The 23,893-nt window shown below is 42.4% G+C and overlaps 1 protein-coding gene across 4 annotated transcripts in view; it reads left to right on the top strand.

The window, feature by feature from the left end:
* Positions 1-4,342: 4,342 nt before the first annotated feature.
* Positions 4,343-23,893, top strand: part of LOC117272413 (1-phosphatidylinositol 4,5-bisphosphate phosphodiesterase delta-1-like) — a 33,051-nt gene continuing 13,500 nt past the window's right edge. The window contains exons 1-5 of one of the 4 annotated variants that reach the window (XM_033651334.2): positions 4,343-4,610; positions 10,109-10,300; positions 13,521-13,749; positions 13,910-14,039; positions 16,962-17,190. In XM_033651334.2, the coding sequence (XP_033507225.1) occupies positions 4,577-4,610; positions 10,109-10,300; positions 13,521-13,749; positions 13,910-14,039; positions 16,962-17,190 (814 nt within the window). In that variant the 5' untranslated portion in view covers positions 4,343-4,576. Of the gene's footprint in view, positions 4,611-9,640; positions 9,898-10,108; positions 10,301-13,520; positions 13,750-13,909; positions 14,040-16,961; positions 17,191-23,893 lie in introns of those variants that run through there. The other 3 variants (XM_033651335.2, XM_033651332.2, XM_033651333.2) reach the window with 3 other exon arrangements.

Raw genomic sequence — 23,893 nt, 5'->3', positions numbered from 1 at the left:
CTGTTTAGACCTGATATTAACATGCGTTTTGGTGATCAGAACACAAGTGGACAGCCGAGACACATGACTGTTCACACCTGTGTCTATCATACACCTCCAGCTGACCACTTGTGTTGAGATTTCATTACTGCCCCACACAGAGTTATTACATCCACACTTTTACTAGCTGCTCTGTAGCATGCTTGCTAGTCACATTACTGGTTGTGTCACTACAGTTGGAGATATCACTGTCAGCAGAACTCAACACGTCTCCTTCCATAGGGCAAAACCGTGGATGGTCACGCAACACTTTGTCCAGCTCATCATAAAATGGTTGAGTTATAGAGTGTTAGCACGCTGTCACCAAAACAACCATGTCCTGCAGTGATGATGTAATCCTCATCTGGTACGCTTCAGAACACATTAGTGCTTACACTACAAAAGATATGTGGTCAGATGTGTCCCAGACCACCTCAGCAAGTGGTTTGAGTGATGAGCGCTGCCTGCTTGTGATCACATCACCCAAAATGGATGTTATTAGGTCTAAACGGGCTCAGAATGACCACAGAGAGATGCAAAGGAACTGCAGAAAGTCACAAAATAACTTCAAAAAATGGGCAAAACAACCACAAAGACCCACAAACTGACTACAAAAAGACACAAAATTACCTCAATAAGGAACAAAATGACTGCAAAGAGAGGTAGACAACTACAAAAAGATGCAAAACAACCAAAGAGACACAAAATAACCATGAGGAGACACAAAATGACTACACAGTGACAAAAATTGACCGGGGAAAGCATAACATCACAAGACAAAAATCAAGACAGACAATTACGAGATACAAAACAACTTTAATAAGACACACAATAACTTCAAAGAGACCTAAACAAGTACAAAAAGACACAAAACAACGAGTCTCAAAATTACTATAAAAAGATGCAGAGAAACTAAAAACAGACAAAAAAATGACTACAGAAATGGTCAAAACAACCACAAACTCACAAAATGACTACAAAGACACACAAAACAACCACAAGGAGACACAAAATGACTACACAATGACACAAAATCACCAAAACAAGACATGAAATTACCTCAGTAAGACACAAAATGGCTTCAAAGAGACCACAACTACAAAGAGATACAACTACAAGAAGACACAAAATTACCAAAGACGCATAATGACTAAAAAAAAAAAGACCCAAACAACTACAAAAAGGCACAAAACAACTACAAGGAGACACAAAATTACCTCAATAACGCACAATATTTACTTCAAGGAGAGCAAAACTACAACAAAAACACAAAAAACTACTACAAGGAGGCACAAAATGGCTGCAGAAAGACACAAAATAATGACAAAAAAATGGGCAAAACAACCACAAAGACACACACACAACTACAAAGAGACACAAAACAACCATGTAAAAAATGTAAAAGTACATAACGATATTGCACGGGCAGTGGATACCAAATCTCCGGTTGTGTTAGTGTTACTTGACCTCTCAGCTGCCTTTGACATGGTGGACCACTCAGTCCTCCTGTCACGCCTGTGTGATTATGTTGGCATTCGCGGTACAGCACTGAAGTGGTTTGAATCATACTTATCCGGCAGAACCTTCTCTGTTATGGTTGGTGACTTGTCCTCGTCAAGTGCTCCTCTCTCCTGTGGGGTCCCACAGGGGTCTATTCTGGGCCCTATTCTTTTTTCTTTGTATATGTTGCCTCTTGGGTCAATTATAGCCAGGAACAACCTCTCCTTTCACTGTTATGCAGATGATCTGCAAATTTATCTGCCAGTGAAGCCAAACAGTCAAAGTGCGCAGAGTTCTTTGTTTTCCTGTGTGGCTGAAATTAAGCAGTGGTTGGCCCAGAATTTTCTTCACCTTAATGATGGTAAAACAGAGTGCATCATGTTTGGGGACACAGGGACGACTGGCTTTGGAACCTTGTTTCCAACACTCAGTCAAAATGTCAGAAATCTGGGAGTGTTTCTTGACTCAGACCTTAAATTCGACAAACAAATAAACAGTGTTGTCCGAACTAGTTTTTTCCAGCTTCGTCTCCTGGCCAAAGTTAAAATGTTTTTAAGTCGCCGCAACCTCGAAATGGCCATCCATGCTCTTATAAGCTCTAGACTAGATTACTGTAATGCTCTCTATGTTGGTGTCTCCCAGGTTTCTCTTGGTCGCCTCCAGCTGGTGCAAAATGCTGCGGCCCGTCTTTTAACCAGCACTAACAGACGACAGCACATCACTCCTGTTCTTAAATCCCTTCACTGGCTTCCCGTCCAGTATAGGATTGAATTTAAAATTTTACTGTTTGTTTTTAAAGCTCTTCATGGTCTCGCCCCAGTGTACTTAACTGAGCTTTTAACTGTTCGGGAACCTGGTAGAGCGCTAAGATCGTCAAACCAACTTTTGCTGGAAGTGCCCAGGTCAAAATACAAACACTGGGGTGATCAAGCCTTTTCCATTGCTGCTCCCAGGCTTTGGAATAAGCTCCCTGTTGAAATGCGCCTCATTTCTGACCTGGGCCTTTTCAAATCTAGACTGAAGACATATTTATTTAGGATGGCTTTTAATACCCAGTAGTGTGGTGACTCTTTTACTTTTCCTCTGTTTTACTTTATTTTATTGTATTTTATTGCTCCTATTGCTTTTATTATTTTCATTGCTTTTATTGTTTTTATTGTTGTTATTGCCTCTATTTATTTTTAATTGTTTTTTGCACCTATTGTAAAGCACTTTGGTTCACCGAAAGGGTTGTTGTAAAGGGCTGTATAAATAAAGAACATAACATAACATAACATAACCACAAGAAGACACAAAATTACCTTATTACTAAGACACAAAATTTACATGAAAGAGAGCGACATTACAACAAAAACTCAAAAAACAACTACAAGGAGGCACAAAATGGCTGCAGAAAGACACTAGAACACACAAAACGACTTCAAAGACACAAAAATCACCAAAATGAGACAAATACTGACTACACAATGATGCAAAAATGACCTAATAAAGCATAAAATCACATCAAAGAGACACAAAAGTATCTCAGTGAGGCACACAGTTACTTCAGAGACCTAAACAACTACAAAAAGACACAAAACAACTACAAGGAGGCACAAAATTACCACAGACACATAACAACTAAAAGGGACAGAAAATTAACCCAAAAAGACCCAAACAAATACAAAAACATGCATAACAGCTACATAGAGATGCAAAACAACCACAAAGTGTCTGTGTCTTGCTCCTGTGTAGTAGAGGTGGTGGGTCCCTTTGCATATTTGTGCCCAGGGGCCCATATTGTCTCATAATACGCCCATGACCTCAAGATGCCCTTGAGCAAAGCACCTGAGCCAAACTGGCCCAAAGGAAGCAGAGAAGCTTCCAGACAGAGGAAGGTGTGTCAGTGTGTGTAATATGAAACCAAACTAAAGATGCATGTAGTCTTATCCATGGAGGACAGAGGTGATTAAAAACTCATATGTAGCATTAGTTTCTTTTGCATTTCAGAAAATATCCCACATCATATGTTCTCACACATGCATCCACAGCCACGATCTAAAGACCACGCTGCACTCCTGCGTGTTCCCCTGCACCTCGTGGGGCTTTTTTGGAAGTGGTCGACCCTTGCCCGGAAGCTCTTCCCCCTCTGCTGCTGCATTAAAGCTCACTCATCCTGATGCTGACAGTGCGCTGAGGGTAAGCCAGACCTGAAAGGGAAGTGCTGAGAGCCACAAGAGCCCCCAACGCACCAGCCACTGCAGTGCTATTATCCTGCCAAGGCTAAGCTGCACATGAAAAGGAGAGCAGCAAAACTTCATCTGTCCCATTCAGTGTAACCAATATTTGCTCCAACTCATTTGTCAACTATGTGACCGGGCCGCGAGCCAACCCTGCTATTCAGGCTTGGTCATGTTTACCTTGTGTTTAAATGAGTAACAGGTGTCCACATGTAAATACTAAAGCTGCTCTAAAGATGTTAAGTCATAGGAAAATTCCACACTGAATAAATATTCATTTTAAAACCTGATTACAGTATGTTGGGGATTGTGTGTGTGCTTCTCAGGTAAACGTCCCCTCCCTGTTTATTCACATCTAGAGTTTCCTGTGGGTGAGCACTCGGCCTGTAAGGAACAGGGCTGTAAAAGGCAAAGATTAAAGTTTTTAATTTTGGCTGCAGGTGCAGACGCCAGCTGATACTGTTGCATGTTCTCAAAGCTGGTTGTGGAGTCAGGATGTTATGTTAACCAGTCCCATGCCTGGTGGCAAAAGCTGGTGCTGAGGTGTAACCTGCCCTGTTGTGACATCAGCAGTGCAGCTTGCATTGCAGGCTTGTCAAACCGGTGTTGGAGCCCTACAGGAGTGCTGACACTATTCACGCTGCCAGGAGAAACCCACCTGTGTCGCCGCCTTTGAGGTGTTTTGTCATTACGCTCGGCGCAGCAATCGTAAACTTGCTGTCTTCTTGTCTACGTGCGCTCATGGAAAGAAGGAGCAGCTTCAGGTGAAACTGCGCATCAAGTGAAACGAGGACAAGGAAGATTTTACTGCGTGAAAACACAGATACAAGTCAGACAGGATGGAAACCAATGGGATTGAAAATAAAAGCACAGGTAGGACACTTATTTTTAATTTAACTGTGCAAATTAAAGCACGTTTTGAACTTGATGGAAGTTGTTCCAACATTTAATCCATAATCCTCACACCGAAAAGCAAGAGAGGCTTGCGCAATCACACCTTTCTTCACGTGTATTTACGACATTGAACCAAATCGACTTAATAAACATAACCCGTAGATTACTTAAAGGTCACTTTACACCTTGCCAAAGGTGTGGCTCCATGTCTCCAGCCTAGTGTCAAGTGTTGCCAAACCAAAACAGCGCACAGCCCTCAGTGAACCAGAGGACAAAAGCAAACCCCAAACTGCAAACACTGTTATCTGAAGGTGATTAACAGACCCATATTTGTCTCTTCTCGGCATTTAGTGTGTTTGTTGACATGTTTTTAAGCAGCTGTGGGCTTTTTTTTTAAAGGGAGTCAGGTTAAATCACAGCGCTCGACAGTACCGCGGCGCCACCACTAGATGGAGCCAGCGAGTCAACAATTACAAGACTGAACACAAACTTTACATGTTATATTTCACAGTAACTTCACCTAGAGCTGGGGTGTGAAACTCATTTTAGCTCACGGGCCACAGACAGCCCAGTGTGATTTCACCATTGAGTAACAACACCTCCTAATTTTCACTTCCTTTTAGTGCACATGAGTGCAAGTACACTCTGAAAACACCAACCGTTTTACAAAACAATTTCAACATGTTTCAGCTTTTCCACATTCAGCCAGTCTGCCTCTTACTCTCATTACATGTGCATTTCTCCATACATGTCCAATCCTGTGTGGTGACGCTGAGGAAGCAGGTGAAGTATATTCTTTATTAATCCCTCCAGAGGCAATTTGTTTAAACAGTTTGCTTTGCACACATACCATAACACAACATACAGTAACATATAAATAAATGAGCAATGAAATAAAAAACAGATATACCTGCAGTGCTTACATCAACTTTAAAATGTTCGTCAAAAAGGCAGGTTCAGACTATTTACAGACTTTCAGTTTTGGCAGAGCTGAAGCAATAGGGTTCCACCAGGTTAACATTAAGAAAGAAGCCTAATTCGTTAATCGTGTCACTAGAGGTTCCATAAAAGGAGACTGTGCTATTCCACTGAGGAAAAATACTTTTAGCTGGTCAGTCTGGTCTGTCAGAGGTTCAAGAGAGTGGAATATAATTCCAGTTCATATCAGAGAACTAAACACTTGTAGATCTTTCAGTAATCAATTAAAAGAATGGATGATTAATACGTATACATGTAAGCACTGAACTCTTTCCTGCTGCAGCTAATAATAATAATAATAATAATATGTCCTGCTAGTGTTGCAGTGTTGATCTATATGGAGATATGTCACTTCTTCCTCTAGCGCTGTTAAGAACTGTATGTCCTTTTATCGCCTCCTGAGACATGAACCTTTGTTTGGTATGTATTTTCAATTCCTCCTAGCTATTTAGGATCAGTAGGACGTGATAAGTATAAAAAACTATACGCTGTCAACGATAATTAAGTCCTAATGTTCTCAAACCAGGCGACAATAAAGTCCCAGTGTTCTCAAACGAGTACTTTCTAATTAACGTCTTACCTTGTTACTGTTGCTAAAATTGGTCAATTTGTTGCCATATCAAACTACAAACATTATTAATCATAAATAAACAAGTTTCAACCATTAAATGTGATCAGGTTTTGGACCTTGTCCATTTTTGTGTCAGGATCGGGTGCAGACTGACTTGGCAGAGATGGCTGCCATCTTGTTTTTACATGGATTAGTGTATTGTGCTCTTACTATCACTAGATGGCACAAAACGTGTCCATGAACAAGGACAACAGGTCAAAGTTACGTAGAATGAAGTTTAAGGTCAAGTCAACCCAAAACAGGGTTTCATGAGTTTATTGCATCAACTCTGCCTCAAGTTTCAGGACTGAATCACACATGTGATGATCATTACATTCTCATGACTAAAGAATCAAGTTAAAATAATTTCCTTTTGATGTGTTCAAAGAAGTCTTTTAAACTCTATGCCTTGTTGTTGTTATTTTTTTTCTTTCTTTTTGATTTGTTTTTTTGTGCTTTATTGTATTTTAGGTAGCCTTTTGTAACATCCTGGTCAAAGGACTACAGATGAAAAATAGCCTTTTAGCTAATTCTGGCATTTTTATAAAATGTGTATTTATTAATTTGCTCTGTCCCTACATAAGTAAGCTAAGCTAAGCTAAAATAAAATATACTGAACTTAATTCTTTGTGCTGAAGCTGCTGACCGATAATATTTTGCACAATGTTTAATATCTTAAGATATAACTAGGTATTTATTGTTATTTTAGAGAACTGTACTCTGGTCATGTGAAAAGTATTTGCAGCAGCATTTTACTTGAAGCAGGATACTCACTGCTTAACTTGCTCCTGAAACCTGGCACCTCTTAACTTTCACATTAAAATTAGGTGTGCAGTGTCATCCACTGATCCACTGGATCTAGGATATAGGCTTTGGATTAAGTGAGATTATTAGCTAGCAGCTAAAGTAAACTAACTATTGTGAAATTTTGGTTAGGTCCGAAAGACACACACATGCACAAACAGGACCTATACGTGCACAAAGTGGAGAGATGTCAGAGTGAGGGGGCAGCCATGGACAGGCACCCCGAGTGGTTGGGAGGTTCGGTGACTTGCTCAAGGGCACCTCGGCAGTGCCCAGGAGGTGAACTGGCACCTCTCTGGCCACCAGTCCACGCTCCCTATTTTGGTCCGAACGGGGACTTGAACAGGCGAAAATTCTGTAAAATATATCAACATTTAGCACAAACCGGACGAAGAGTTTAAACCACCTCCACGTGACATTAACACACATTAGTGCCGGTGGGTTGCCGGTGTGTGACGTGGACTTGTAGATAAAATATAGGCCGACTTGTCAACTAATGGCCCTGAATGATGACTATTGGTCGACTAGGAAAGCTAGTCGGGGCAGCCCTACAAAATGTGTCTGTTTTATTTCCTCCTTTAGTGCATCTTTATACATACATTCATATATATTCTATTTTATTGGCTATTTTATCATAGTTTTTACTCTATTAAATATTTTTGATATATTTTTACTAGTGGTGGGACACAATTAAAAAAATTAATCTAATTAATTAGAGGCTTTGTAATTAATTAATCTCGATTAATCGCATTGTTATCAAACAGCAATATTTGACACAATACGCAAAGTTTTTCAATTCAAATCAATTTTGGTTGACCACTGAATCAATGAATAGACATACACGTGAACTTAAACAACAAAAATGTTTATTTGTCATCTATATTTATCTGTGAATTTTTCATCTGTCTGCTACATTCACAGATTAGTGCAAAGTCAAAGTGCAATTAAAACGATAATATTCAACATTTTAAGACTTTTTGGCTCTGAAGCCATCATGTGGTCTATAGCGTGGGCTGGCTACACCGTTTGCCTGTACCAGGACTGTTGTACGCAGCAACATGTTTTGCATTGAGGTGATACCTTAGACTTGAAGTGCTGCGGTGATAAGAAAACTCTTTGTTGCACAATTTGCACACAACCATGCTCTTATCCAAGCTGCCATTGGGAAGTTAAAAAAAAAAAAAAAAAAAAAAAAATTTCCACCCAACAAGCTAAGCAATGCTGTCTCGTCTTCCATCACTGATCACCAGTGATGTGACGTTCGCGAACAAGCCGAGTCTTTGAACCGGCTCTTTGAAGTGAACAAGTGAACCGGCTCTTTAGAGTGAACGAGTTAGAAACTAACGGCAAGAAGCTAACCCACTATCTGCTAGGCTTGTTGTTTATAAAGGGTGTTGCCATGGCTACACCAAACTTTATATCTGCGGAATCTATTCTGGGTCCATGTTACAATATCCAGATCACGTGATGCGATAAATCAGCAATGCGATTCGTCAATGAACCCACTAACACCCCCCCACACACACAAACACACACACACACAGCAAAAAAAAAAAAAAAAAGTATTAACAAACCACATCTTTGAGCCGGCTCTTCAAAGTGAACGAGAGCCAAAGAACCAGCTCTCACAAGTGAATGAGAAATCCCATCACTACTGATCACCAAACTTTCTTGTGCGCTAATGCAGAGATACTGGATGAAGCGAGATACCCAACTCAGCTGACTTCCTGATTCAGTGACGTCAGCGCCATGCCCCCGTAGGAGACTTGCGGCAGCTCTGAATGTATTGTCGTCAATGAGGAAAATGAACGTGGGGGGTTGAGGGAGAACAGGCTCTGATTGGAGGGAGAGCTAACCACGCCCACTTAGGAGGCAGGAAGAGTAACCGTTTTCTTAACATTGGGTAAGCCTACAGTTGGGTATCTCCCTTCATCCAGTATCTCTCGCTAACGTCACTCAATGCATCCTGTGTATCTTCTTCACAGCTAGCAAAAAAACTTTAGGTGCATTACTGCCACCTACTGGGCTGGAGTGTGTGCATCAGTGATACCGGTGTGCCAGAAATTAGGGAACTGAGAAAGGTGCGGTTAAATGAGTTATTTTTTTCTGTAATTAATTAATTGAAATTAATGCGTTAAAGTCCCAGCCCTATTTTTTATACTTTTTTTCTGTGTATGTGGCATAAATGAGGCTACAGCTTAAACCAGGAAGTTAATCGAATGAACTAAAAGAGACACAAAATAACCACATACAAATTTACAATCTTGCCCCCTGTGTAGTAGTCAGGTGGTGGGGCCTTTTGCATGTATGAGCCCAGGGACCCGTTGTCTCATAATCCGCCCGTGGACGTGAGGCGTGAGAGCGTGTGAAAAGTGTCACACAGTGAGTTGGTAGTTGCCAGCCTTGCAGTTAAAACGTGGACATTTCCGGGGACAGGCAGTTCCCCCAAAAACGGGGACATGTCACCACAGCTCATGAGCTTCACTGCCTGGTTGTTGGAGACTCTTTGAGTGTGTTGAACTTTGGTCAAGTCCGGAAATATTCCGTGAAATGACTTAAATACATCACGTATAAACCGGACAAACATTCGGACCCACCTCCGCGTCACGTTACGCACGTTCGTGCCGGTGGGTCGACTGCCTGAAACGAGTCCTGACAGAGATGAGAGTGAACTTTGAGTGGGGCAGGTCCACGCCCTCCGACACACTGGTCGGTCCCAACGCCTTGTGAACACAGTCCAGTCTGTGGGGACGCGTCTCAGCTCCGCAGGCACCATGAACTGCTTCCGAAATGAACCCAAACGCAGCAGATCTGAGGAGTTACGGCGGTATGTCAGGAGCCAGGCGATGATAGAGATGGCCGAGGAGATCCTAGGTATGCTGTGCTGCAGTTACATGTAGCAGATGTGTGGAGCAAAGTGTGATCCAGGGTCAGGCTGCATGCTCTGGAGTCACACAGTTGCCTGCTGTTTGGGACGTTCACTTCTTCCCTGCAGTTTTCTGATGACATGAGAGCAGGTCAGCTGACATATGGATTGTGTGAGTGTTTAATCCGTTGACTGATTTTCTGCTCTTTGGCTCCACAGGTATGGAGGGTGATCCAGACCTCCAGTTCCTCCTGCAGGGGGGAGACCTCCTCAAGGTGCTCTCCCCGTCCTGGAAGAGGACCCGTTACTTCAGGCTCATGGAGGACTGCAAGACCGTCTGGAGAGAGTCCAAGAAAACCTTCAAGTCAAGCCAGACTTGTGAGTGCTGGTGTCACAGCTTCCCGCCTTCATGTGTGTGAGCCCCGCTGGACACCCTCCTGCACACACCTGCATGGGCTGTGGTGGACGGACACACGTATCACCCCTCTTCTTTACTTATGACTTATTACCAAACAAAATCCAACTTAAACCGTCTCCTCTCAAGTCAGATGGGTTCGTTTTGTGCTTCAGCGACTGGTCACAGAGCTATAAAAGATTCTTTCTGTCTGAAAGTCCTTTTATCATTATTATACACCACCAGGCGGCTGTTGATAGCGCTGATATGTTGTGTGGGTGTGTTTATCAAGATAGGGGTTTTTTTTATAGTGTGGGCAGGAGTGGTTGAAACAGCTCTGGTTATACAGCCATGATTACACCCATAAACTTGTCCTCATGTAGTCACAGTCTGATATCTGTTAGGTCCTTATTTCTATAGCCGTGTTTGGGGACATAAAACCCTTAAAGGTGCATCCTACAACTTTGCATATTAGCAACTCAATAGAAGGCAGCAAAGGGTTAAAGTTGCCTGAAGCTACAGTGTTGGTGGAAGCTACCAGAAATAGGGGCAAAAATATGACACACTCCCCACTCTCTTCAGCCCGAGACGAGCTGCGTGCTTCAGAATAAAAGCAGCAGTAGTTCTGCTTTGATTTATTTCATTATAGCAATACTTAATTTAACTTTATTAAAACCGATGAAATTAACTTCATTTAATTTTACTATAACAGCACTTTATTTAATTTTATTATAACAGTACTTTAACTCCATTCTAAAAGTATTTGACCTTATTTATAGTGTAACTTCATTATAACAGCGCTTTATTTTAAGTTTATGATAACAGTACTGTATTTAACTTTATTATAAGTCAGTTATTTAACTTTTTTTATAACAATAATTAACTTAAAATTATCATAACAGTACTTTTTGAACTTTATTATAACACTGCTTTATTTAGATTTATTATTACACTACTTTATTTAACTTTATAAAGAAGACACTACTTTATTTAGATTTATTATTACACTACTTTATTTAACTTTATAATGAAGACACTACTTTATTTAAATTTATTGTAACAGTACTTTATTTAGCTTTATAATGACACTACTTTATTTAAATTTATTGTAAAAGTACTTTATTTAGCTTTATAATGACACTACTTTATTTAAATTTATTGTAACAGTACTTTATTTAGCTTTATAATGACACTACTTTATTTAAATTTATTGTAACAGTACTTAATTTAACTTTATAATGACACTACTTTATTTAAATTTATTGTAACAGTACTTTATTTAGCTTTATAATGACACTACTTTATTTAAATTTATTGTAACAGTACTTTATTTAACTTTATTGTAACAGTACTTAATTTAACTTTATTATTACACTACTTTATTTACATTTATTATAACAGTACTTTGTGTAACTTTATTGTGACATTACTTAACTTTATTATAACCGTACTTTATTCAACCTTTTACTCAACTTTTTTATAACAGTACTTTTATGTAAATTTCTCATGGCAGAGTTTTATTTAATTTGATCATTACAGTACTTTAGTTAACTTCATTACAACATATTGCTGCGGCGGACATGTCACACTTTGTCTGTTTCCTGTTTAGAATGAGACATTTACCTCTACATACAGAGCAGGTCTCATGGATGTATACAGAGACAAGGATACACCGTTGGAGGCAGGACCCAGCTCATTCCTATAAACATTGTCAGTAGTGCATGAAGGCAAAATCATTGCCTATAGTATTATGCAGCTACAGATTACACAGACGATCGGCACTGCTTCTGCATCATTGGGCCCATAGAGCAGGTACACTAGAGGCTTTCCCCGGCTGAGCCGGCTACTTTCAGTTTAGTGCCCTGCTAACTTGTGTGGGGATGAAAATGATTCAATTGTGCAGCTCTTCTAAACTTTCCAAATGTTATCCGACCAAATAGATGGTAAAATGAGTCATTTCGCGGGGGTAGTGTCTGATTTGTAATCTAACTACTTGAATCACTGTGCAAATATTAATGTAGTTGAACCACCAGCAAGCTACTGCAAGATGTAGTTAAACTACTAGTTTACTACATGTAGTTCAGTACTGCCCAACACAGGAAGTCTGTAATAAGACAAGATAATATAAGATAAGATAAGATAAGATAAGATACACCTTTATTGTTCCCACAATTGAGAAATTCCAGTGTTACAGCAGTCAAGGAGAAAGAGTCAGGTTAAAAATTTCAAAATTTAAAAACTTAGAAACTCGACATGCAAAAGAAAGTACAAAAATGAGAATGAGAAGTGGAAGAGAGCATATCTAGTGCAAGTGATTGTATGTGCAAAAAACAACAACAAGGGGGACAGTAATGCTTATGATGGTGTTTATAAAGTGTCCATAGTGTCCCTAAAGTGTCCATGGTGCAGTTTATTGTGAGCAGTGCTGGTTGTGTGTAGTTGGAATTTTAAAATGAATAAACTGCAAACAGCAGGTTTGTGTTTACCAAGCAGGCTGGTCTGTGACGCCTGAAGAAACCAGAAGTACTAAAGAACTCCTTTTTTTTAGTTTAGCACAACAGCATATTGTCAGAGTTCTATGGCAGGGAGTGATGTACTGGAGGCAGTGCCATGCATAAACATTTTGCAAGGCAGGTGCTCAAGTGGGAAAAAAAGAGCATCCCCTCCACATCTTTTTTCCCTCTGAGCAATGTGCTGGTGCAGAAAAAAATTGTGCTAAAGCAATGTGCACCCTGCCTGGAGGTTTTTGTCTACCAGCACCAGAGGGTTTCTTGAAGCCTAAGTACAAACAGTATATTTGTGCACACAGTAATGAGCAGGAGCAATGTTTTTCTAGCCTTCATCCATCCATTTTCATCCGCTTGGTTTAAAAAGAGGCGTGGAAGTGGGGAAGCAATTCCGCATAGGGCAAACAGTATTGTTACCTGGCTGTCCATGAAGGCAGGTCAGGGAGATGTGATGCTGCTCTGCACAAGCGAAGTTGAAGAGGGGCAGAGGCTCAGATGCTGTTGTCAGACATATGACACACCTTTAATTGGGAATTGATGCCACAGACCAAATGTAAAAACTGAAATAAATAGTTATTAAAAGAAACAGAATAAAACATGTCTTGCAAGAGGGGTACTTATGTGGTCAGAGGGCAAGAGGGCAGGTGCTTGAGCACCACCTGGTATCCATCTGTGCACGCACCTGACTGGAAGTGTGAAATAACATTTGCAACTCTTCTCCTGTCTTCAGTCTCGCTTGATGACATCTCAGAGGTGCAAATGGGCCGTCATTCAGAGGGTCTGAAGAAGAACACAGAGGCGCAGGTGGAGGGCCGCTGCTTCTCCATCATGTTCAAGGGCCGCCGCAAGACCCTGGACCTCATCGCCAGCTCAGAGGAGGAGGCCAAGCAGTGGGTCAACAGCCTGCAGAAGATGGTCTCCAGATTAAACAACCTCAACACCCAGCAGAAGACCGAGCAGTATCCTTATCATGACGGTGGAAGTTAGACTGTGAACATTTGTCTGTGGTTTAGGAGCTCCTGCTGCACGCTGTGCCCGTGTGATAGGAGTCACAACCATTTAGATAATGCAGACGTAAACATGTTGTTGTATCTCCTCCTTACATCACAAACCTTTCAGTTGGATCTTCAGCTGTCTGGCGAAAGCAGACAAAAACCAGGATGATAAGATGAGTAAGTCAGAGCTGAAGAACTTCCTGCGTCTGATCAACATCGAGGTGGATGACGAATACACAGAGATGCTCTTTAAGGTGATGCCCTCACAGATTTTTAGTGACGTAACAAAAATAAAATCGATGTTAATGTATGATTTAAGCACAGGATAACCTTTTGAAGCCTGAAGAATAATGCAAACTAGATATTTACTATCATAGTAATGCTAATAAGATGATTTTTAAAGAGACAGTTCATCGCCAAATGAAAAATACATATTTCTCCTCTTACCTGTAGCGCTGTTTATCAGTCAAGATTCTTTTGGTGTGTGTTGCTGAGTGTTGGAGATAATCCACAGGCCTTGCTGTGAGCAGTTTCATGTAGGAACTATTTTCTACTACACCCACCAACTGTACAAATGCACAGAAAGAAGCGTACATCTACTGCTAGCTCGCCTAGCACCACTGAGCTAGCTAACGCAGTGCCGGCCTGAGGCATAGGCAGTACAGGTAAATGCTAAGGGTGCTGTCATCCACAGGTGGTGCCACAAATGGGGGAAGAAAAAAATCAAAACATTTATCTTTTACTATTTTTTACAAATACTATTTGAAATATGACATAAAGCCACAACAAGCAAAGCCTGCTAAATAATACGGAGGCCTTTTTTGTTGGGTTCCTGCCGTCCAACAGCGATGTCTCTCTCCAGAAATCATGACCCGGTTACTCAACATTATCCACAGATCTTATTGTGAGCAGTTTCGTGTAGGAACTATTTTCTTTGTACCAAACTACACCCACCAACTGTATCACCGTGCAGAAGGAAGTGTGCATCTACTCATGGACGAGAGGCTTGTGCTCATGACAGTGAAATTTAAACATAATAATAATCGTACTCGTACTTGTACTCGTCGTCCTCCGCTTATCCGGGTCCGGGTCGCGGGGGCAGCAGCCTCAGCAAAGAAGCCCAGACAGTCCTCTCCCCAGCCACTTCCGTCAGCTCTTCCGCGGGAACCCCGAGGCGTTCCCAGGCCAGCCGGGTGATGTAGTCCCTCCAGCGTGTTCTGGGGCGGCCCCGAGGTCTCCTCCCGGTTGGACATGCCCGAAACACCTCCCAAGGGAGGTGTCCGGAAGGCATCCTTACCAGATGCCCGAACCACCTCAACTGGCTCCTCTCGATGTGGAGGAGCAGCGGCTCTACTCCGAGTCCCTCCCGGATGTCTGAGCTCCTCACCCTATCCCTAAGACTGAGCCCAGCCACCCTGCGGAGGAAACTCATTTCGGCCGCTTGTACTCGCGATCTCATTCTTTTGGTCACTACCCAGAGCTCGTGACCATAGGTGAGGGTTGGAACGTAGATCGACCGGTAAATTGAGAGCTTCGCTTTCTGGCTAAGTTCCCTCTTCACCACAATGGACCGGTTAAGCGCCTGCATCACTGCTGACGCCGCCCCAATCCGCCTGTCAATCTCCTGCTCCATCCTACCCTCACTCGTGAACAAGATCCCGAGATACTTAAACTCCTCCACCTGAGGAAGGACCTCCCCCCTGACCTGGAGTGGGCAATCCACCCTTTTCCGGCTGAGGACCATGGCCTCAGACTTGGAGGTGCTGATTCTCATCCCAGCCGCTTCACACTTGGCTGCGAACCGCCCCAGCAAGAGCTGGAGGTCACTGTTCGATGGAGCTAGGAGGACCACGTCATCCGCAAAAAGCAGGGACGAGATCCTCCCGTCACTGAACCCGACACCCTCCACCACTCAGCTGCATCTAGAAATTCTGTCCATAAAAGTTATGAACAGAACCGGTGACAAAGGGCAGCCCTGGCGGAGTCCAACCCTCACCGGGAACAGGTCCGACTTACTGTCAGCCACGCGAACCAGACTCATGCTCCTTCGGTACAGGGACTGGATGGCCCTTAGCAAGGGGCCACCAACCCCATACTCCACCCCCACAGGATGCCCCTGGGGACACGGTCGTAAGTCTTCTCCAAATCCACAAAACACATGTGGACTGGTTGGGCAAACTCCCATGCCCCCTCCAGCACCCTGGCGAGAGTAAAGAGCTGGTCCACAGTTCCGTGTCCGGGACGAAAACCACATTGCTCCTCCTCAATCTGAGGTTCAACTATCGACCGGACCCTCTTCTCCAGCACCCTGGAGTAGACCTTACCGGGTAGGCTGAGGAATGTGATCCCCCTGTAGTTGGAACACACCCTCTGGTCCCCTTTCTTGAAAATGGGGACCACCACCCCGGTGCCCCCGATGTCCATGCAATGTTGCGTGGACATAATAATAATAATGGAGCATATCCCAGCTGACACTGGGCGCGAGGTGGGGTACACCCTGGACAGGTCACCAGACTATCACAGGGCTGAACCTGGCAAACATTGTGATGGTGAAACAAGTTCTGGGAAATGGCAGGATCCACACGCACACATGCACACACACACACGGAAAGTTAGGTATGATGTTTGTCTGAGGAGGACTATAAGAGTGTTTGGTGAACTGCCTTACGGTGCTGTCTCATTGTTGCGGCATTTGAAGTTGTAAGCTGTGTCTTCAGTAGAATATCCCGCAAGGCTGCGATTGACCCCGTGTCACAAAGAGTCTTTTTTGAACAATGCATGCTTCTCTCTGTGTAGGGATACAGTCTGTGGGTGTAGTTTGGTAGAAAGAAAATAGTTCCTACTACTAAACTGCTCACAACAAGGTCTGTGGATTCTCTTTAGTGTCTGGGTCATGTTTTCTGTAAAGACACATTGCTGTTGAGTTTTTCAAATGTACTTTTTTGGCACTCTGAGCACCACAAGCTGAGTGCCATCTAGTTCCATTATATTGGAGAGAAGGCAGACATCTCTATTGCTGATATCTCCAACACTCTGCAACTCACACCAACTAAATCTAGACTGATAAACAGCACTACAGGTAAGAGGAAAAATACATATTTTTGATTTTGGGGTGAACTGTCCCTTAAATAATATGTTCAAGGTGGACCAACTTTTATAACATTTCCGTCATGCAGGAATGTGACAAATCCAAATCTGGATATCTGTCTGGAGAGGAGATTAAACATTTCTACGATCTGTTGACCAGTCGGGAGGAAGTCGACGTGATCCACGGAGAGTATGCTAAGACGTCAGGCTTCATGAGTTCGCAGAACCTGGTGGACTTCCTGATGAAAGAACAGAGAGAGAAAGCCGGGCTGGCGGACGCACGCAACATAATCCAGAAGTATGAGCCAGATGAAAAAGGTCAGTATCACACCTGAAATAATGGGTTTTGTTTCAGGTTGTTAGTCGGGGTTGGAAATTTAGCACCAGCCAGCAGCCAACGCTAGTAAAACATGCACGTGGCTGCGAGATTTGCTTCATTTACCAGCCAAAAAAACCAATGGTAATCTATTGAGTGACTGGTAGATGTTGGAATCCACAGCCACAGTGGCAGGCGGACAAAAAAAGTTAAGTTCCAAGCCTGTTGTTGCTCCATAGTGTGGTGTAGCAGTGTTGCTTAATTGTGGTCTGTCAGCGTCGCAGCTCTGCTGGTTCTCTTTCTTACCATGGTGCTGACACACTGCTGAGATGTCAAGTGAATGTTTTAAAGTAACTAGTAAGACTGACAACCAGCAGGGATATGTATGCAGTTATGTACTGTATTTTTAATTTGTCTTTAAAGGTTCAATGTGATAGATTTAGGCGGACTTAGGAGCCACATGAAGAGTTCAACTTTTACATGTCATGTGACAAGGACCAACCAATCACATCCAACAGATATCTTTCCCTTCTTCTGTAAATATTCAGTCTGACATTGAAGGTCCAGTGTGTAAAATGGGTTGAAAACCGTTGAAAACAGTGACATCAGTGGTCAAATTCTAGATTGCAGGGCTCACTCGCTCACCCCTCCCGTTGGGTAAATGACGGTGGCCTCGTAGGGACAAAAAGCCGCACGCACAAGTTTTTCAGGAGTAGGTCTATATAGCGACGAGGTGAATGTTTATTTAGAAATCTAAGCCATGTTACGATATTGTAATGAATCCCACTCAAGCAGGAGACCAGAGTAGCGTTCGGGAAAAAGGCCCGTTTATTTGAGCACTCCAGAAACTGCTCAATCTCCAGCCCGCACACTGACTGACAGTGTAGCCGGTAAACAGAGCTCAGCTGTTTATTTAGCCTAGCGATATCTCCGGACTATAGTAGCTGCAATGGACGACTTTGAATGCGATTTTGAAGAGTTTGTTGTAGCGGACACAGACCCAGAGCCATACCTGTTTGAGCCGGAGCATACAGATGAGGAACTCCATGTGTTTGATGCTGAGTGGGCGAGAAGAGAGGCTGAATGCACAGAATGGGATTCGGTGCTACTGCTACCATCGCTGGGGAGATATATCATCAGGAGGAAAAGCACCGCAGAGAGTGCATCACAAGGAGTGAAGTTGCGTCTTCTTTTCCTCGCAGATGACGGTTCGGGTTCATTTTCTCCTGTTGCGTGGTAAGTGTGGTCCATTCGCAAACTTTATAACTAAAAAAACTTTTCACTACTCTCTATCAATGAACTACTAACACTCTCTGCTGTTTCCTCCTCCTTCTTCCTTCCTTCCGCTGTCTTCGTTGGTTCATTTATACACGCGAAACGCGTTCTCTGGCTGGCTGGATTGTCCGCTCGGGCTGCCGTACATACATGGCGGCGCAAGATGGCGACCTCTAAAGCAAGGCCCTTGCTATATATATATATATATATATATATACATATAAAAGTATAATTATAAGGCTACAAAAACCAAACGAATTTTATTTTATAGCGATTATACACTTGTATAAACATATTAATGGGTAGAATATTCAGATTCAGATTCAGATTGACAATAAACCATGCCAAATATTACACACTGGCCCTTTAAAGGCTAAAAAGCCCCAAAAAAATCTTACCAAAAAAAAAAAAATTCAGTCTGATAAATACGGAAAAGTTGATCATGTTAGTGCAGGGCTACTCAGAGCTTTACATCTGTCCCACCAACGATACACCTACAAACTTATAAACAGCGCCTGGAAGAAGACCAGCTCTGCACTCAGGATTTCAGGTAAACAGGCTATAGGGAGTAGTAAAAAATGTGAAATAGGTCATTCCAGCACCCACACGCCATGGAGGATATGCTATCTCACTCTTGCGTGCAGTGTCTGACTTTCACAGACATGAAATGTCGCGTCAGTCAGCATCCTGCCAGCACCTCCGCGTTGCGCAAAGGTGCAAGGGCCCGTTCATCGCTGTTTGCAGATTTTAATTTTTGTTTGTAACTGTTGCATAATCGTATGCTTCACTTGAGGGGGAACTTTACTGTGACTATTGGCACAACAGGGTGCCAGGGCCTAGGTGCTTGCACACACTCTAGGGTAATGTTTAAGGTTAGGGTAGTGTTTTCGTTTAAAGTAATGCGAATTAAAGTGGTTGTAATGGTTTAATGTGTGCTTGTGACACTAGCAGCACAAATGCAAACTAGATCAAACAAATTAACTTGCTGGTTATATAGATATAAATGGCCCATTCTGTAGGATTTAGGGTCATCTATTGGCAGAAATGATATGAAGTATTTATAGCTATGTTTATATTATTGTATAATGACCTGAAAATAAGAAACAGTGTGGTTTCGTAACTTTCGGATTAGTTTGCATACTGAAATTGCTACATTGTGCCACAGTTCCTAAAAGCAGCACTCAATCATATACAGCAACCTTGAAGGCAGAAATCTGATGAGAAATGTACGACCATATCTACCACCTACTGTAGCTCTACATTTCAACCGAATGTAGTTTTTCTACTTCAAAAAAAGTGATTTAACAGCAGTATTAATGCTGGCCTCTAATTGAAAATGATATGCTGCGTAAATGTCTCCATCATTCAAGTAACCCAAAAGTTCAGAAGAGATTCTGTCCACTTTTAGGCATTGCGGCAGATTGACGAGCCCACTTCATATTTAAACATGGCAATATGTGTGTCATTTAATACGGGCTAGTTCATGCAGTGCTAAATAAAACTCTTAAAACATACATTATATAGTTTTGATTGTTTTTATTTTATTTTTTCCAAATTAACCGAATCTTATATTATGATATGTGGGAGAAACCGGAGCACCCGGGGAAAACCACACATGGGAAAACAGAACCTCCCAGAGACATCAGTGCTCACCACTGAAAATGAAAATAAAGGACTCTCTCGAAAATCTAAAAGCTAGAATGCTAAAACTCACATTTGTTATGTCAGAGGGTGTGTAGCCTGGAGCTGCTCCATAGATAATAATTGGGAAAGATGTTGTAGTAACACTGAGAGCACCCAGGGGAATGTTCCGACTCAACAGATATATTTTCTGTTTCAGAACTGAGAACTACAGTAAGATTGAGCTCAACTGGGTGTAAAAAACATGACCACTTTATGTGGGTCAGCAAACTCAGGCGCCATTTATTGTTTACGGAGCAGCTCCAGACTTTACACCCTATGAAATCACAAATTTGAAACTTTCTTCTCTGGTTTCTGGTTTTGAGAGAGAGTAGCTCATGTTCCCAAATACTGATAGGATTTTCCAAGGCCATGGAAATAACATATCAGAATTCTTGTTCCCCTTTAAGTCCAACTGAGCTGCAGTGGGTTGTGTTCTATGTAATGTCTGAGGGCCCTGGCCTTGGTATTGCCATATTTAGGCAACGATACATCTGTCTCCACAGGGAAACAACGTATTCCTGCAGGTTTCGTCTTTGTGGAAATCAGGGGGAGACGGATTAGCTTAGGATCAACCTCACTGTCGTCTTTGTCACCTAGCTGCAGTGGGTTGCGCTCTATGTACTGTTTAAGGGCCCTAGCTTGGGTATTTCCATATTTAGGCAATGACACATCTGTCTCTACAGGGAAACAACGTCGTCCTGCAGGTTCCCTCTTTGTGGAAATCGGGGGGACACAGATGAGTTGAGGATCAGCCTCACTGTCATCTTTGTCACCTAGCTGCAGTGGGTTGCGCTCTATGTACTGTTTAAGGGCCCTAGCTTGGGTAATGCCATATTTAGGCAATGACACATCTGTCTCTACAGGGAAACAACGTCGTCCTGCAGGTTCCCTCTTTTTGGAAATTGGGGGGACACAGATGAGTTGAGGATCAGCCTCACTGTCATCTTTGTCACCTAGCTGCAGTGGGTTGCGCTCTATGTACCGTTTAAGGGCCCTAGCTTGGGTAGTGCCATATTTAGGCAATGATGTATCTGTCGCCACAGGGAAACAACGTATTCCTGCAGGTTCCCTCTTTGTGGAAATAGGGGGGACACAGATTAGCTGAGGAACAGCCTCACTGTTTTCTTTGTCACTTACCTGCAGTGGGTGGCATTCATTTCGCTGTTTGAGGGCCCTAGCTCGCACATTGCCACATTTGGGCAATGATCCCTCTGTATCTGTGGTCACCACAGCCCCAGCAGGGAGTCGGACTCGCCTTGCACGCATCTGTCCCCTTGAAGTCAAAGCCTTATTCAAAGTTCTGGGAGGTGGTGGACTTGGTTTCAGGTCTCTTGTCTTACTTAAGACAGTGGCCTGCATAATGACGATCGATGATGAATGACTCATAGCCGCAAAAGAAACTAGCTCAATGAAATGATAATGGATTTGACATCCACTAAAATTAGAAATTTCTCTCAGAGCTGTCAGTCGTTGAAAGGTCTGAAGTGTCCTCACAAATATTTCACCCACAGCAGTCACGAGCTGAACGCTTACGTGAAGGGGTCCTACTTACAAACTTTCAGGCCATGTACAGTGATGTCACAAAGGGATATAACATTCCATCAGTGTGATGTCACAAAGAGATATAACATTCTGTGTCAGTGTGATGTCACAAAGAGATATAACATTCCGTGTCAGTGTGATGATGTCATTCTATTCCGCTTTGATGTTTAGAATTCCAGGATTCCATTCATATTTTTTAAATTTCAGTGTTCATTATTGACATGAACATTATGATTCACTATTGACATAATCTCTCAAGACAGATTCTGCAATCTACATTGTAGAATCTGTCGGCAGCCCTGTGTGAAAGATGACTAGAGAGGGGGGGAGGGTGGGGCTTTGAGTTTGAACGATGCTGCGCTTTAGCCAATCACAATGCAATGGAGGGGGCGCGGCCGAGACGTGCAGGTGTCCCCAGGAAATGTGTACCTACAGAAACAGCAAGCTCCGCGTCGATAGCGACCGCTCCAGTAATGCCGTCTCGTCAACGTTTTTCCAGCGGATGTCTGAGTTACAACATGATTGAGCTAACTGGAGTAGTTTCATGTTGTATCCTGCAACGGGAGGCTTTTAACAGATGACGTCCTGATGTTAGCTTTGCTAACTGTCCCTGTCAGCTGCAGCCACTGATGTTTTCTAGACATCGTGATTTCCCAAAACTGAATAAATACCACACATAGCAACACAAAACTGCTTTGCTAGCTCAATCATGTTGTAACTAAGATATTCGCTGGAAAAAAGATTTTATTCACGGACCGTTTATTGAGTTATTACCTTATTTTTATAGTCTATGGTTATAGAAAACGCTAACGGCTACCGTTAACAGCTAACGGTTAGCCCAGCTAATCTACGATAACCATATTAATTACGTGCACACAGAAATAATAACGTTTGTTCAATCATTGTGTTTATAGACTTTACAAACATCAGATTAGTCTACACGGTGATATAGTGACGTGAAAAATGTGATATATAGCTAAACTCTGCTGGTTTTCTACCCGAAGTATTTGTAAACAACACAGCGATTCCCTGGGGGCACCGCCGGAAGTGAAGGGCGTGAGGCCCCTGCACTTCCGGTTAGTCGAAAAACTCCAGAGCCTCCAGAGGTAAAGGAAGAAAAATTTTTTTTTTTTTACCGATAGATTTCCAGATTGCTATTGACATGATAAACAAACAAATAAATAAATAAATGAATTCTTTATTTATTATAAATGAACACATAAATAATTAAATATATGATGCTTTACCATTCAGGGCATGCACGGAGATTGTTCCAAAGTTTAGAAGCTCTGCTATAGCCTATATATTTTGGCAAGACGAGATCCCGTTTAGTTCATAGTCTCTGTGGGTGAATGGAAAACATGAAAACTCACACAGACAGAAAGAGAATAAGCATGAAACACAACACAGGAGCGGGATGGGACAGGAGCCATTCTTGTGGGATTGGGACGGAACGGGATTTTTTTTTTTCCGTTTTCATGGGATTGGGACTGGATGGGATTATTTTTGTGGGAGTGGGATGGGACAGGACTGAAAATCCTGTGCTACATTTGTATAGTGTAAGCATCTTTGTTACTTTACTTGCAGGCATAAGAAAAAAAGTTAGATACACAGAATATTATTTGATCTTTTCCACCATTACCTGTATTCCAAATATTGTGGAGGTGTGTGGTTTAGGTGCCTTAAATACCCCTATATTTTCTAGTGAGACATTGCCACCCCAAAATGATCACATAACCATCCTGGCCACCCCACAGAAAATTTTCTGGCTCCATCACTGGCTATACAATGCTTGTTAAGTTGCTTAGCAACCTCTGGCACAACCTGCTGCCACGCTCTTGAAAGCTAGCACAGAAAAGGCACAAAATAACGCCCAGCGCTCGACCTCACGCTTTCCAGGTGGTTAAAGATGTGGCATGTGTACGGCCCCTTAGTGGCATCTAGCTGTAAAGATTGACTGCAATCAACAGAAACATCTCTTGGTTCAGTGTTAATTGTTCAGAAGGTTTTATGGGGAGCCGAATTGTCCGCAGAGGTCTCTTCCTTTCCAAAACAAACAGACCAGGTGATTTTAACTGGTACAAACACTGAAATAAAAAGTAGTTTCATGTTACAAATTAGTGTTTCTCCAATACGGTTTGGCACACTGGCGGCTTGCTCACCACATGCTAATGTGTACTCAACTTTTTCTCTGATACCTAAAGA

This window comes from Epinephelus lanceolatus, chromosome 12 (assembly GCF_041903045.1).
Source record: "Epinephelus lanceolatus isolate andai-2023 chromosome 12, ASM4190304v1, whole genome shotgun sequence".
Classification (NCBI taxonomy): Eukaryota; Metazoa; Chordata; class Actinopteri; order Perciformes; family Serranidae; genus Epinephelus; species Epinephelus lanceolatus.
Note: the sequence above shows the minus strand (reverse complement) of the source record. Positions and strands in the feature narration are given on the sequence as shown.